General features: G+C 46.7%; 1 protein-coding gene across 5 annotated transcripts in view; it reads left to right on the top strand.

The window, feature by feature from the left end:
• Positions 1 to 16,879, top strand: part of FRMPD3 (FERM and PDZ domain containing 3) — a 108,248-nt gene that overhangs the window by 66,742 nt on the left and 24,627 nt on the right. For all 5 annotated transcript variants that reach the window (XM_051968096.1, XM_051968098.1, XM_051968095.1 and 2 more), the window contains 6 exons: positions 3,051 to 3,182; positions 7,419 to 7,538; positions 9,868 to 10,004; positions 12,592 to 12,718; positions 13,277 to 13,366; positions 14,474 to 14,653. In XM_051968096.1, coding sequence (XP_051824056.1) covers positions 3,051 to 3,182; positions 7,419 to 7,538; positions 9,868 to 10,004; positions 12,592 to 12,718; positions 13,277 to 13,366; positions 14,474 to 14,653 — 786 coding nt within the window. The remainder of the gene's footprint in view (positions 1 to 3,050; positions 3,183 to 7,418; positions 7,539 to 9,867; positions 10,005 to 12,591; positions 12,719 to 13,276; positions 13,367 to 14,473; positions 14,654 to 16,879) is intronic.

The following is a 16,879-nucleotide window of genomic DNA, read 5'->3' as shown; positions in this document are numbered from 1 at the left end:
TGTTTTCGTGGATCACAAACTAAATATGGCTCAACAGGATGATACACGTAGATACACACACATGAACATACATCCAAATATGTGTGTATCTACGTGTATCATCCTGTTGAGCCATATTTAATTTGTGTGTGTGTAATTAATATACAAATAATACTAATAGTTTGTGTGTTTGTATATATGGTGACAGCTAGGTGGTGGATAGAGCAGTGGGGCTTGGAATCAGGAAGACTCCTCTTTCTGAGTTCAAATCTGGTCTTAGACATGTACGAGCTGTGTGACTCTGGCCAAGTCACTTCACCCTGTTTGCCTCAGGCTCCTCATCTGTAAAATGAGCTGGAAAAGGAAATGGCAAACCATTCCAGTATCTCTGCCAAGAAAATGTCAAATGGAGTCATGAAGGGTCGGACATGACTGAAAAGACTGAATAACAACATTATGCATATATATTATATATAATATATACACATGTATAAACATATAACTATGAGTTAACAGGAGGATATACACATACACAAACACACACATAATATCTATATATTTGCGTGTGTGTGTATCATCCTTTTGACATATTAGTGTATGAATTAATATATATTGACTAATATTTCATGTGTGTATATTAGTTTTTATATACACAGAAAATTATTTTCAATATTAAGATATTGGTTATATTATTATTGTTACTATTGAAATATTCATTTTAGGTTTTAAATTAAATATGAGTTTGTATAAATACATAAATATGGATTAACGGGTGATATATACATACATAAACACACACAATATCTGCATATTTGCATGTGTGTGTATCATCCTTTTGACATATATTAGTGTACAAATGAATATAGATCGACTAATATTTCATGTGTGTATATATATTTTTATATATACAGAACATTATTTTAAATATTAAGATATAGACTATGTGATTGTTAATATTTAAATATTCATTTGAGGTTTTAAACTAAATATTAGTTTGTATATATGCATAAATATGGATTGATGGATGATATACACATACATAAACACATGTACAATATCTGCATATTTGCATGTGTATATGTATCATCTTTTTGACATATATTAGTGTACAAATTAATATATATAACCTAATAGTTCATATTATTAGTTTTTATGTATACACAGAAAATTATTTTTAATATTAAGTTATAGACTAGATTATTGTTAATATTTAAATATTCACTTGAGGTTTTAAACTAAATATTAGTTTGTGTATGTATACATAAATACGGGTTAACAGGGTGTCTCACATACACACACACACACACACACACACACACACACACACACACACACACACACATCTTCCTGGAGCCCCAGATGGGCACCAGGGCCTCAGTTTTTGTGACACCCCTCACTGTGACCCGTGGCGGTCTTGCCTATCTGGAGAAACCTGGGGCAAGTGAAGGGATTTCAGGCTCTGTATATGTGAGCTCCTCTAGAACTCATAACAGACAGATTGAACCAAGAGCAATCTAGACAGCTTTAGGCCTAATTTTGGGAGCAGTAAAGGGAGGGACAGTAGCTCCAGAACCAATCTGTGATTATAGTTTCAGATCGACTCCCCGGCCTTTCCCACATATAGGGATGTGGGATACAGCCTCCTCCACAGTTTTGTGACATCATTGAATCCTTGGATCAGTCTGTGGAAGAGGCCAAACAGTAGACAGCTGATTGAAGGGACACCAGTTCACTCCCAAGGTCAGGGTTCAGTTTGCATTTAATATCAAGTAGGAAGGGTCTCTAAGCTCCTTAGTTTCTGTTGCTTCATTTTCTTCCTCTGTAAAATGAAGAAGTTGACTAAACCCATGTAGAATCTTGAATAAAGACTCAGTTTCCTCCTTTGTTAAAACAAGGGGGTTAGGGGCAGTGGATAGAGCGCCAGCCCCGAAGTCAGGAGGACCTGAGTTCAAATCTGATCTCAGACACTTAAGACTTCCTAGCTTTGTGACCCTGGGCAAGTCACTTAACCCCAATTCCCTCTGAAAAACAAAACTCCAAGAGGGCTGGTACCATCCAGCTCTAGAGTTCTCAGTGTGGGTGCCTGTGAATATGCTCTTGGGTCTCAGTGGCATTGGACGTTTCCTCCAGTGGCTGCAGGGCGTGGCCTCTGGCTATGACTCTGGCTCCAGCTCCATGGCGGCTACAGTTGGCGGCTACAGTTGGCTGCTCGTTGGCACTTTGACAGGCTGCCAAGGCACTTGTATCTGAGAGGTGCCTGGGTGAGCTGTGACAGCACGGCCCGGGAGCCATTAAGCTTGTAACTTTCGTTGGCAATGCTTGGCTTGGCTTGGCTGTCTAGGTTCCCAGTGCTAAATGGGCTGAAAATCTCATCTGCCCCTGTCTCAGCTCCAGCAGCACCGACTCAGTTGTGATTTACCTGTATAATAGTCTGCACCTGCGATTTCTTTGGACTAAGAGAGCTCCCGGTGAGGAAATTCCCTTTAGCAATTCCGAGCAGCACCTGCCCTGCAACCACTAATAGGAGATATTTTCCAGCATCTACCCTGAGTGTTCAGTCGGCTGAACAGCTCTCAGTGGGCAGCAAAGGAGATCTTTCAGCTCTTGGCCCTTTAGCTTGCCCAGAGTTCCTGTTTTTGTCTGGCACCCTCTTCCCAAGCTAGCCTTTGTCATGCCTCTGAGCACCGCTCTATCCCTAGGCTTATGTGCTTGTCTAGAGCTCAGAGCACTTAGTGATGGGCAGAATCCTCAGCTGCAACAACCAAACAGCCAAGAACAGGAGTTACAGCAGATTCCTAGCCAGATCCTGCTTCCTGGGGCCCGTTCTATCAGAGAAGGGCTCTTTGCCCCTCTCTAAAAATGATTGTATCTTTTCTTGGGCTTTTCTTTTCTTCCCTCCCTCCTTCCCTCCATCTTTCTCTCCCTCCTTTCCTTTCCTTTCCTTCCCTTCCCTACCCTTCCCTTTTCCCTTTTCCCTTTTCCCTTTTCCCTTTTCCCTTTCCTTGAAATTTATTAGAATAGCAGAGTGAGTAAAAAATCAATCCCTCAGTCCTTTATCTTCTCTTCTTCAGGATGTGATGGTGACATTACAGGACCGCCTCTCCCTAAGGTACATCGAACACTTTGCTCTCGTCCTGGAGTACGCAAGCCCGGAAGAGAGCCACAAGTTCCTGCTTCTCCAGGACAAGCAGCCCCTGGCCCATGTAAGTGACTCCTCTTGTGGTTTGATTAGGGTTCCTCCCGCAAAACGGGGCCTGAGGAGGTCAGCCAGGCTTGGAACTTTGTCCCTGTAGCTCCATTGAGCAGCCCATTGGTATCCCATCTGCCCTTAGAAGACTATAGAAATTCAGATCCCATTTTGGATAGAGGTTTAGGGTGGGTGTGGAAGTGAGATAGGGATGGACCTAAGGTAGTCTCAGGATCACTTAGGGAACTAGATAGGAAAGATTGGCATTTCTCTTATCTACCTAATGAAACTCCCTCAGCATGCTATGATATTTAGAATGAAAAAAAATCTCAGTTGGCTTAGATGGCTCAGAAACCATCTTGTTCAAAGTTGACAAATACTTCACCTTCAGGCAACACTCCCTGTTGGGCCCAAGCCAGATTAAAATAGAATTGGAGAATATTTAATAAAATAAATGAAAATATAATAGAACATAGATAATGTCAGTATGTAGTTTTCTAAGTCAACATGTGGCTGCAAGGATGTTTTCTAGGGTTTGCTATTTGAATTTGACACCATTGATCTAGTTCAGCTTAGAGTTGTACAAAAGTCCCTTCGACAACATTCGTAACAAGTAAAAATGATGTCAGAGAAGAAGCATTACCATCTGCTTTGCTGCCATATCCTAAGCATCATGGGGCCTTCCCATATACTCCGGAATCGTGTAGCCCCCAAACTTGGCACAATTCCTGGCACATGATTAGTGCTTGACAAGAGCTTTTTTCATTCATTCAGGTGGTCCTCCAGCCTTTACTTTGAAGCCCATCAAAAGGTGGTCAATAACCGCTTATCCTAATGCATCTCATTCTATTCCTTTGAATTCAGAAAATCATTTTTGTTGAGATCATTCCTAAATTAGCCTCTCTCAGCATACTCCTGCCACTGTTCCATGCCCACTGGGGCTAACCAGATTAAGTCTCATCTCTCCTCCCCTTCAGATACTTGAAGACCGTGATGTTGCCCTAGCTAAATAAGCTTTCTTTTCTCCATGCTGAAATATCTTCCATTTCTTCATCCTGTCCTGTAATAGCCCTTCACCATCCTTTCCTGTCTACTTCTGGATACTTTCAAGCTTCTCAACATCCTTCCTGTTGATACTTATTGAGATTATGGCCCACTAGACTTTTTCCGTATGACTTGCTATGTGGCCCAGGATTTCTTAAACTTTTTCCACTTGAGATCCCTTTTCACCTGAGAAATTTTTATAGGATCCTGAGTATATAAGTATATAAAATAGAGATACAAATCAAACATTTGCTGATCATAAATCATAATTTGCAACCCCCACATTCAGTTATGACACCCTATATGGGGTCACAACTCACAGTTTAAGAAGCTTTGATTTAGCCCATATCTCCTCTGTTTACACATGGGAAGTTAATTTTTTGACCCTAAGTATAAGACCTTGCATTTATCTCAGTTGAAGGTCATATTTTTAGTTTGATTCAGTGATTATTATTATTCAGTTTGATTATTTCAAAGATTGTTAGTTATCCCCCGTCCCAGCTTTGGAACTCCTTTTCAGTGAGCTTCATTGATGCCTTTTGCTTTGACATCAGTCATTTCAGTTAGAATCGATTCCTCTCTTAAAACAAAGAGCAACCCTTAAACACATCTGATCACATCTGAGTAAAGATGCATATTTCTATCCTCATGGTCTCCTATCTCTCTATCACCAAGTAAGGAGGAATGTTTTATTATATGGTCATTGAAATCAAGATTGTAGTGTTATTACAGTTATTAAAGAATTGATATTGTTCCTTTCTGTGATCCTTTTCATTTAAGAGCCTGTGGTCATTAAACTTGTTCTTCTGGTTACCTCACTTCACATCAGATCATAAAATCTTTCCATGATTCTCTGAACCCCTCATAGTAGTCATTTCTTACTGCATAGTAGCCTATGACATTCAGGTACCACCATCTGTCCAGCACGTCTGAAATTAATGAGCGCTCTCTTAGTTTCTAGCTTTTCACCACTCCAAAAGGGTGGGATTATTTGGGAATATGTGGGACCTTCTTGTAGACATATGCTTAATATTGGGATCGTGGGTCAACTGTTACATCAATTTCAGGACAAGATCATTGCGAGTGTTCCCCTGGTCTCCCAGTATAAGGGAATGGCTCTTGATGATCCATTCTGTCAAGTAGCATTTCTTTTTGTAGATGATCACTAGCTGTCCCTTTAGGAATATATTGTAGGATTTTTCCAGTCTCTGGGAAAGCTCACCAGCTTACTTCCCTAGCCTTCTTTTGGCCTCGTTCAGCACTTAGCATGGTGCCTGTCACATAGTAGGTATTTAATGTTTATTGCCTGTTTGCCATGATCTTTCAAAAATCATTGATATGGCTACTGAAGTCCCTTCCATCAGTAATCTATGGTTATGTCTTGGGACCTTGAGCAAATCCCTCTCTGGGTCTCAGTTTCCTTATCTGTAAACAAATGATTTGGACCAGAGGGCCTCTGGAGCTCCCTCTAGTTCTCAGCTGATGAAGATCAAGGGGTCCATTGGAAAACCACCAGGTGGGCAGCCCAACCTCCCCAAGAGGCTTTTTGCTTTAAAATAAGCTCTCTCAATTAGTTCCCCTTATGTCCAGCAGATATTCTTGAGGTCTGACATGGCGCAGAAGGCCATAAGGTAGTTTCATAGGAGGTAAATCCAGAAATCCTTCCTGATGTGCCATAACTTAGATCTAGCTAGTGAAGAAAAAGGTTCCGTGTACTTCTGCTGTCATTGTATGACATGAGTCCAACCATGACTTGGTCCCTGGACTTGAGTTTGAATCCCTATTCTGCTACTTTCCTTCCTATAACTCTAGGCAAGATCTTCAAGGCTTTGAAGATAGATTCCCCCCCCCCCCGCCCTGAGGCAATTGGGGTGAAGTGACTTGCCCAGGATCACACAGCTAGGAAGTTACTTGAGGAACTGAGGTCCTCCTGACTTCAGAGCTGGTGCTTTATCCATTGCGCCACCTAGCTGCCCCGAGATAGATTTTTTAAAAAAATCGATCCATGTTTTAACTGGCATTTGTCACGTATAAAGTCTGATGGAAAACACCAACAATCCTCTAGAAAATGAAGAGTGACAATCCCCAGGAAAGTGAACAAAATGGATTTCAGAGCTCACTGCGGCCTCACGGCACCTTCCACTAGAACGTTAGCCCAGGTTCTCATGGCCTTGGCCTTGTTCTTTTGTCTCTTCCAGTTCTAGGCCTATTGAAGCCAGAAAAGGGCTACACTGTTTAATTAAAGACTTTACTCAGTATATCTTCCACCAAGTAAAAACTCTGTAACAAAGGGGCCGCCAGATAGTCTGTAATTGGCCTCCACAGTATCTGACAGCTGAGGAGAGTTCCCATTGTGTAAGGAAGAGTGTCATCAGGACACTTTTGTGCTACAAGTTTATGAGCACGCCCAAAGGCAGCTTTCTGCTGAGGAGCTCCAGTTTTCTTTAGCCCGGCGACCACAGCCAACTCTGTCCCCTCTTCTCTTCTCTCCAATTGGTACAAAACCAGTCCTAATCAGAGCCAAAATACCAATTCCGTACATTGTCCAACGGGCCCAGATGGTGTAGTCAGCTCCTAAAGAAATTTAAGGTAGAAGGGAAGATAGCCAATCGTTTGCTTATTTTAACTTCTTCCCCCAAACTCAGTCTTTTTATTTACCCGGTTTTCTCACTGGAGTCACCCAGTTCTTTTGGAGAACATGGAACACAGATAGAATTGGGTGGAGACGGGATTTGAACCTAGATCCTTGGTCTCGCAAGCCGGCCTAGCTGTGGATGTGGGATTCTTTGACCTATCTGCTCCCCTACTTGTTCTTCCTTTCTCCCAACCTGCTGGTGATGTGCTGGCAAAGAAACAACTCGACAAGCAGCTCTCTGGGAACAAATGGACGCAGGACACGCTTTTCTGTTTCGTCCACATCATTAGCATTTTCTTGGCACTTTCTTAAGTCCATACAATCCGAATAAATCAAACCCTGATTTGTAGCATTCGCCGATTTCTAAGGTGTAAACGCTCCTACTACACATTTGCCACCATGAGAATGAGCTGGTTCTTGATGGTTCCAACAATCCCGTTTCAAGTGGCTCCGAGGCACCCCTACCTGAGACCCCCAAGGAGCTAGGGAAACAGCATGTCAGCTCTCTGGGTCCCCCCAGCCGTTCTGCTGGCTTTTTCCTGACTCCTGCCTCCTCCTCACCCCTTTGCTCAGGTGGTTCAGCGGACGCACTACCAAGGTATGAGATGCCTCTTCCGGGTGAGCTTCTTCCCCAAAGACCCTGTGGAGCTTTTGCGCCAAGATCCTGCTGCCTTTGAGTATCTGTATATTCAGGTAAGAGAAGTAGTCTGGGGTCCTGGCAAGGGAGCGGATGGGCACAAGCAGAGAGGAAACACATAGACGTAAGCAGGCGGGCAGCAGCACGCTAGAACCGCACAGCGGACAAACAGGGCTGGTCCTCTCAGGCTTCTCCTCCGGGCTTTCAGTGGGGCCCAACGAGCTGCTTCAGTCCAGGAGGAGGGAGCTGCCGGTGCCCAGGATGCCTGGCAGAAAGGAAGGAGAATCAGAACTAGCCCCTGGGGGAGGAAAGCTGCCCTTGGCTCCAGATTGGCCAATCTCCTGCCTCCGACCCAGGGTCATTGGGACAGGGATTAGAGATTGGTTTCCAAGATGAATGGTCCTGAAGTCTCTCAGTATCCCACCTTGGATATTCATGGTATCCATAGTCTTAATTTAAGGCACCACGTTATTTTCATTATATTAGAAATGAGATAGGACAGAAGAAAAGGAGTCTATTGCTCAGATAATGAAGTTTCTCCTCTAACCAAAGCCACTTTCTCCCTTGGATTATCCTCAATGTCGCCATCTCCCAGGCCGTCCCATTTCCTCCTGCGCACATCATCACACACAGTCTTGCCTGGCCAATCCTTGATTGCGGACTTTTATGGACTGAAAGTCAGGAAGCCCTAGATTCAAGTTCCACCAAATGGCTCTGGGACCCAGGGCAAGGCTTTTATTCTCTCTGTGCTGTGGGCAATGCTCTAAGATGCTTAAGTTGCAAAGGAGATATTAACCTACAGTGGAAGAGGGAGCCCACTGTCCAGGAGTTTCCTGTGCCCACGAGACCACAGATCCAGACCAAAACAAAGCCCCAAAGCCGCCCTAACCAGAAGTTGTCTTTGTTGTGCAGCACTTCTCAAAGTCACAGTCTTGGCCATTCGGCAGCAACTTCCCCTCTGCTTCCTTCTTTCCTTTTTCTGAGCCAATTCCTTTAGGTTTCCTAGGTGGCCTCCTGGGCCCACGTGGGGGATTGGGGCACAGAGGCACAAGTCACAGATTTCACTTCTGTCCCCCTCAAGCTTTATCTTTCAAGATGGGCCTTTTGCTGCCTTCCCAGCCCCGTTGTCACCTGAACAAAAAGCAGGAACTAAGCTGGTCAGCAGCTCATTCAACAAACCTCCCTGCCAGGCTCTCTGGTAGGCTACCAGGACCAAAAAGAAACGAGTGCCCCCGTTCTTACGGTCTATGAGAAGAGGAAGACTTGTAGCAAATAGGCCTCCTACTGGCTTTGTGCTGGCCTTGCCCTTGTTAAATGGGCAGCCGTGGGCCCCCTTCAGGTTGGGGAAGAAGGGCGGTCCCTACCCCCTCTCTCTATTTTCCACAGACCAAACTCTGGGTCAAGGCTTTTTGGAAAAGGTTTCTTTTCCCTCCCAAGAGGTCAAGACTGAGAAATAGGGCGGGGTGGATGGGTAGTTAGCGCAGTTCCCAGGAAAATAGGGATATTGATGCCAGGTGGCAGATGGTCAGAGAGAGAGGGCCTCCATTTCCTCTAGATAAGAAAACTGGCCATCTAGGAAGGGAGCAATAAGTCGGACAAGATGTCCTTAGTGCGGGCTTTAAGGCTCCAAGGTCGACATCTCCTAAGGCCTTTTCCCATTGCTCGGGGGGTCCGGTGGCCCTGGCCTGAAAGAGGGCAGTCATGGCGACAGGACAGACCATGGCCAGTCTCTTCTCTGAGCAATGGATTCTAAAGTAAGAGTAGAAAGAAGGTATATATTTGGAGCTGATGAAGTAGCATGAAAGGCAAAAAGATTGTAATGAGGAGAAGGAGAAGAGCTGAAGGAGAGGAGGGAGCTTCCAGGCTGCCTTTGGTGATAATCTCTGCAGGCCACAGCCATGGGAACTGAATGCTGAGTAGGAGAGGGGTTTGAGGTCAGAGTAGCCTATTTAGCTGCCAGATGAGATAAGAGCACCTTCTGCTAGGAGATGCATGGGTGGAAACGGGAGGGAAGAGATGGGTAGGCTTGTTGGAATGCTGGGTAAAAGGAAACATTTATAAAAAAGTTCCAAAAAAAAGCGACAGTGGCCTTGACCACTGGGCCACAATTTTAATCACAATAGATTTCCTCTAACGCTCACCCTTTTTCATTTCTAATACTTTAATAACAACGTGCTGCCTTAACTTGACTCTGAGCAAGCAGCCTTTACACTAGGGAGTCTGGGAAGGGAATGCAGCTTAAGCCAATTTTAGGAAGAGTTTTGAATTGTTTCCACTGGAGGTGGAAGGCTTGGCGGGGGGAGAGGCGGGGAGGGTTAGAGGAACAGGGTTGGGCCCTTGCTGGGCGAGGGCTTGACTTAAAGACCATCTTCACCTCTCTCCCAGAGCCGAAATGACGTCATCCGAGAACGCTTTGGAATGGACCCCAAGCCCGAGATGCTCTTAGGCCTTGCCGCACTCCACATTTACATCACCGTCTCTGCCGCACGCCCCAGCCAGAAGTTCTCCCTCAAGAATGTGGAGTGAGTTGTCCGGACAGGTCCTCAGGGAGTCGGGGGGGATGGGACGTTGTATAAGATCAAGCAGGAATTAGGGAAACAGCCCTCCAGAGAGTAGACCATCGGGTAGGGTGACTCTGAAAGAACCTAGGTCAACCTGGGCAGACTTTCTTTCACATTACCTTCATTTCCTGTGCCCTCACCACCATCATCACCCCCCCCACCTAGTAATCTTGTAGCAAAGGAAAAAAACACAGCAAAACAATTAAGTGGAAACAGTTGCGACAATAAATACAATGTCCCCAGTATCCCACAGTCCTCCACTTTTAGCCAGAAAGGAGGGAGATGCTTTTTTTCTCAACTCCTTTGCCAAGTTTCTCGGCCAGAGTAATCACCGGTGTTTCGGTACTACTGGTTTGCTGTTGTTTTTCTATTTTTCTACATTATTTTAATCATCCTGGGTCTTGCTTCCTTCCTCTCTTTTTCCATAATTCCCTCTATTTATTTTCCTTTGGGCATGGTAATATTCCATCCAGCTACCATCAGGGTCCCCTTCCCTATCCCCGGGTGGGCCAGGGCAACCAGACTCCATTTCTGGGGCAACGTTCCCACTACATGGATGAGCTGGGAGACATCAACTACAATCCTTTCAGTGACATGGAGGACTTCCGGGCCTTGTCATTTGCCATCTGACCTGCTGACGCACCCCTAAAGGAAGCCCCGGACCTTGCCACCTGCCCTATTGCTACATTAGGGCCTCTGGCCCTTTCCACCCACCCTGCAGCTGAACTGATATGCGATGTCTCCTCCTGTTAGATTGTGAGCTCCTTGAGAGCAGATCGTCCTGCTTTTTCTATCTGTATCCTCAGTGCTCGGCCCAGCGCGCAACGCATAAGTGTTTAATAAATGCTTTTTCATCCATTCATTTGTTCATTCATTCATTCACGACATTCATTCATTCATCGCATCCATGTCCCCCAATTTGTTGCACCATCTCTCAGTAGGTATGATTTCTGTGAAATGGCGGGTGGTTGGACTTCCTCCCCTGTCCTGCCAGAGGCCCCCACGGGTATCGTGCCACTTGCTAGGGTCAAGGACAAGAAGTGTGTGGAACTACGGGTGGGATGACCCGGTGACCCGTCTTCAGAGGCTTCTCTCTTCCCGGGGCTCCCCTGCCATCAACTCTTCATTATCGCCCCAACAAAGAACTTCCGGTCTCAGTCAACAGGAAGTAGCGTGACTGGGACCAAAAAGCACTTAATCAGGAAGGAAGCTTCCAGAACTTGAGTGGAACTCTAGCCATCACTGCTTCACCATTGATAGACAGACAGACACTGTGTAAGAAGTCAGAGGCTCTGGGTTCGAATCCTACCTTTAACAGCTATGACCTCGGCATATCGCCTCATTTCATTGGGCCTCAGTTTTTTCATTTGTAAAATGAGGGAGTGGATGTACCCAACTTCTCTGACCATGAGATCTTGAACAGGTCACTTTATAACGTCACTTAGGTTTCTTCATTTGAAAAATGTCCATCATCATAAAATGCAGATTAGAGGCTGGCCTTCTTGGGAGTCAAAAGACCCTACCGGTGCCACACCGGCCTTGACCCCGAGCGGCTAATTTAAGCTCAGTGGCCCAGGTAACTCCCTAAGTTCATAAGGTTCGAATCCGGTTTTGATCATTCTTTGTAAAAGGAGTTTCCTCACCCCCAGAACCTTCGCTCCCCCAAGGGATTGTTGTCAGTATCATGGCTGGAAGATGGCCAAGTCTTATAAACCACAGAGCACTCAGCCACACAAGGGGTCACTCTTGTCATTATTACTAATGTAAAGTGCCCATCCAGCAAGTGCCACAGGCACTCAATGCTCTGAGTCAGGAGGAGAGTTGAGCGGGATGGGGTAGTGGTGAAGGTTCTGTGCCTGACCTCATCTGCAGCCCAACCCTGGGCCTTAGAACATGGCCTTCCTTCTCCCCCCTGTGCCCTCTGGCTTCTCTAATCTGTCTTAATTACAGCCTTCTCCCCTCCCAACTTCTCCCCAGGGTTCTCATACCACTTTTTTTTTTTAACCTGTGTGATCTTGCTCAAGTCCCTTCAAGACATAAGTTTCCCCATCTGTAAGATGAAGGGGTTGGACCAGATGATCTCTGAGGTCCTCATCAGCTCTAGAGTAATGATCTTCAATGATTTCCCTCACGGGGCCTCAGTTTCCCCATCTGGAAAATGAGATTGGATTAGGTATGTGTCACTTTCCTTCCAAGTCCTTTCACTTTCCTGGGCATCAGCTTTTTCAACTGTAAAATGCAGAAGGATGGATGAGATGGTTTCTGAAGATCCTTTCAGCTCTAGAGCTAGGACCTTCTATTCCTCCTAGATGGGCACATCTGCTTCTCTCTGTGTGTCTCTCTGTCTCTGCATTTCTCTGTCTCTGTATTTCTCTCCTTTCTCTCTGTTTCTGTGTCTATCTTTTGTCACTCTGTCTCTCTCTCTCTCTCTCTCTCTCTCTCTCTCTCTCTCTCTGGCTCTGGCTCTTTTTGTCTGTTTTTCTCTCTGTCTTTTTCTCTGTCTCTCTCCTTTTTCTGTCTCATTGTTTTCCTCCTTTTCTGCTTTTAGGAAGGAGTGGGGCCTGGAACCCTTTCTTCCTCCCTCCCTCCTACAGAGCATCAAAGAGAAAAACCTTCGGAAATCACTCTCCCAGCAGCTGAAGGCACATCAAGCCCATCCCCCCAGCGGCACCAAGGTACCCAGGGCAGGCTGGCCTCCGAGGCCTCTGGGCTGCCAGGTGTGGCTTTGGAGGTGGACTTAGGGATGCTACTTCCCTGGGTGCATTTCCTTCAGGAGACACATTCGTTTTGCACAGTCACTCCAAAAAGCCAGGCCCCTGAAGCAAAGGGAATACCCATTTCTTCGGCGGTCTTGGCACAAAGAGAAGCCCCATAGGGTCTGGACAACTACAGGAAAGTGACTGGCCCTTCACCTGAGGCATATGGGGGAGAGGAGTTGGGTTGGAGGCAGAGAGCCCAGAATCCGAATAAGTACATCTGTTGGTTAGCGGTGGCCCTTGGGGCGGGCAGGCCTGACTGGGATACTCTGGCCATCAGGAAAGCGCTGGGCACTAGAAGATGGAGGAGGAGATAGAGAGGCGGGAGAACGGGGCGTCGAGGGGCCGAAGAGACCTGGCCGATTTCACTCTCTGCTCGGGAGCCTCGCGCCCCACTTGGGCGAGGCTCGTTTGCCCATCCCGCATTAACCTCCTCTCTCCCAAGGCCCAGCAGTCACGGGGCTTGTTATCCTGTAGGGTTCCCAGATGCAGGCAAAGCTTCAATATCTTCGGATTCTGAACGAACTTCCCACCTTCACGGGCGTCCTGTTCAACACTGTGGGCCTGGTGAGTGGGGGGCGAGGTTAGGGATGGAAGGGGGGTGTGCCGGGGGAGATGGCGGAAGGGATTTGCCCTCCCTCGTTCTGGGTGCCTCCATCCAGGCCCAACAAGTCCTGGGTGGCCCCCTAAGAATGGAGCCCCGGCTGGCTGATGTTATACTACGTTCTAGCTCATCTGGCATGCTGGGCTTAGGGCTTGCCATGTTCCCAGAGCGTGCTGGTTAGAGACCGTTTAGCAAGGTGTCAACAGGAAGCTGATGATAATGTATAGGAAAAGGGAGTGACATAGAGCTAGGCCTCGATAGGTCCAGGAAGCCTTCGGCGACACTTAGCCTAAGTGACCTCTCCCAAGGCCGTGGCCCTATGCATTGCCTAAGCAAATGGCTACTGACCCGATCCCTTGCCCCCCAAAACATCCCCTGCACTGGGCTATCCTCAGTCAGTCCTGATTCAAGGTACCCATAATTCTTTCAGAGAAGCAAATTTATCTGAGGGGCTGAGGTGGGGGGGATGGAACACGTTAAGCCATGATCAGCCGTTACCTTCTCAGAACCGAGTTTAGCAGATTAGTTCCCAGCAGGGCCCTGAGGGATTGGGACTCAGGATGGGACAGGTAAGTTTGAACGGGGGGAAGTTCTGGATGGGTGATGCTGCATGGGAGGACGCGACCCCTGCCTAAAGGGCACTAACAGAAGGGGAGCTGGGTGGGCAGGGTGCCAAAGCAGAGGCGGGAGGGCCTGAAGACAGGCTTTGCCCCCTTCAATATTTGGGTCGGCCCGGCTGGGGATCACCACAGGCTTAAATGATTACAATCTCCGGAGCCACATTTCTGGGATCAAGGGAAGGAAGGGGCCAGGGAGAACTGAATGGTCTCGTGGAGAATACCAGGATGGGCCTGGGACTTACTAGCTAGAATGGTCAAAGCAGCCCTTCTTCCCAGCTACCCCCTGGGCCTAGCAACAAGAACCACCAGATTGGTCCCACCCCGCCCTTCTCCAGCAGAGCTGCCCCACAGCCCCTCTTCATGTCTCCTTCCTCTTCATGTCTTCCCCCTTCCTCCACCCCTTGCTGTGAATTATCTGAATGCATGTACCCGGGGTCATCCGCCCGGCAGGACGAGAAACACTCTGCCACGACCCTCCTGGTGGGGCCCCGGCATGGGATCAGCCACGTGATTGATCTCAAGACCAATCTCACCACTGTGCTGTCGGAGTTCAGCAAAATCAGCAAGATCCAGCTGTTCCAGGAGAACCAAGGCGTAGCCCGGGTGGAGACCAGCATCTTAGACGCTAAGGTGAGCCCTCGGGAGGCGAAGCAACAAGCGCATCCGGCCTTCTGTTTGAATCAAGCCTTAGGGATCTGATATCGCTCATAGAAGCAGCCCTAGGATGGCAGTTTCAGACTCCCTCCCCCGTTCTGACGGAGGCCCCCGCAAGGGTCGCAGCATTTGCTGGGGTCAGGGATGAGAAGTGTGTGGGTAAAATGACCCGGTGACCCATCCTCAGAGGTCTTTCCCTCCCTGGGGCTCCCCTCCCATCAGTGCTTTTTTATTGCTCCTCCCCCACCCCTACATGTTAGGCACCGTACACAAAGAGCTTTCAGTCTCAACCAACTTAATTAGGAGAGAAGCTTCTAGAGCTTGAGTGGAACTCTATCCATCACTGATTCACCATTGACTCATGGGAGGCAGACAGACACTGTGTTTGGAAGTCCCAGCGCTGTACCAGATCAGCCTTTACATTCTCTAATACCGAGTCATTCGACAAGTGCCTACTATGCGCCAAGCTTTGTACAAAGGGATTTAAAGACGAGAGGGAAATCATCCCCACCATTACCTACCATTTTGGGGGAGGAACAACACATCCTTCAAAATTAAATATGAAATAGATCTAAAGTGATTTTCAGGGAGACTTCCCATAGGAGGTGAGCTCTGAAAGAAGTCAGTCTCCAATGGGCAAGGGTGAAGATGGAGCGCATTCTAGGCACGGGGAACAGCTTATGCAAAGGCCCTGAGGTGGGAAATGGAAGGTTGAGTGTGATGACCCTCATTCTAGTCTAGTTTTGCTAGCTCTTATTATGTGTGAAGTAGATCTATTTACAATGAGTCTGGAAAGTAAGCGGGGATGGAAGAGTTACAAAAGTCAACAGGGAGGTTAGATTTGATCTAGGAGGCAAGAGGGAGCCCTACAGCAGTTTGAGGGCAGACTAATGATGCAGTCAGAGCTAAACTTCAGGAAGATCCCTTTGGGGGCTGGGTGGAGAGGGGGTTTTGGAGAAAGGACAAACTGGAGCCAGAGATACCTCATAAGAAACCGTTGTAATAACAGTCTGGGAGATAACGAGGTTCTGAACAAAATGGAGACAGTGTTAGTGGAGAGAAGGGGATAGCTGCAATATGTATCATGCAGATGGGAGAATCCTGCTAAGAAGTGCTTAGCACAGTGCCTGGCACATAGGACGCGCTATATAAATGCTAGGGGCAGTTAGGTGGTGTGGTGGTCCTGGAATCTGGAAGATGAGTTCAAAAGCATCCTTAGACAGCTGCGAGATCCTGGCCAAGTCACTTCACCTTTGCCTCAGTTTCTTCATCTGTAAAATGGAATCATAATAGTATTTTACCTCCCAAAGTTGTTGTGAAGATAAAATGACATGATAGTTGTAAAGAGCCCCCTTAAAGAAAAGTCACTTGATTTATCAGAGCAGAACACAGCCTTTAATAAAAGAGACAAGGAGTATCTCCTATGTATAGACAAGATCTTGAGAGATTTCTTGACAAATACCTCAGCTACTATCTGTGTGACTTTAGCCACACATCTGGGTTTGGCCTAAGTGGCTTCTGAACCCCCTGCCAGCTCAGGATCCAGGATCTTTGGATCCCTTGCAGCCACAGAAATAACTTTGTTTAATGATTTATCAGCATAGAATAAGCACTCAGTAAATGTCACCTGACTAATTATTCATAATAAGTGAGGCATAGAAACAGACAGACCTGCATGCCCCCCAAATCATGGAGAATGGCAGTGCAAGGTCCAACAGAAAAGACTCCCCACAGACGAGGAGGTCTTCCAGATGTCCCTTCAACGTTCTCGGCATGCTCGCAAACACTAAAATTCATCTTGTGACACGTGAGGCCATTGTGTGTTACAAAGCTACCCAAGATATAGATCTGACCATGCGACTCTCCTCAGAAATCTTCAGTGGCTCCCTATTTCCCTACGATCAAATACAAAATCATTTTTGCATCTAAAGCCCTTCCCAATCTAGCTTCTCCCTATGATTTCAGTCTTATCTCATGACTCCTCTTATTCATTCACTGTTCTAGTTAAACTAGCCTACCATATCTTCCCTATAAATAATATTATACCTTCCCCCTCCACTCTTTTGCCTCTTAAAATCCCCACCTTCCATGGTTCCACCAGCTGTCGGTTGAAATCGCACCATATATTACTTCCTTCTGTTCAAGGTGAATACCTCCAGGAGAAGGTCAGCTCCTCCAAAACAGGCATGACTTCATCTTTGC

The sequence above is a fragment of the Antechinus flavipes genome, chromosome X (genome assembly GCF_016432865.1).
Source record: "Antechinus flavipes isolate AdamAnt ecotype Samford, QLD, Australia chromosome X, AdamAnt_v2, whole genome shotgun sequence".
Taxonomy (NCBI): domain Eukaryota; kingdom Metazoa; phylum Chordata; class Mammalia; order Dasyuromorphia; family Dasyuridae; genus Antechinus; species Antechinus flavipes.
This window is presented reverse-complemented; position numbering and strand designations above follow the sequence as displayed.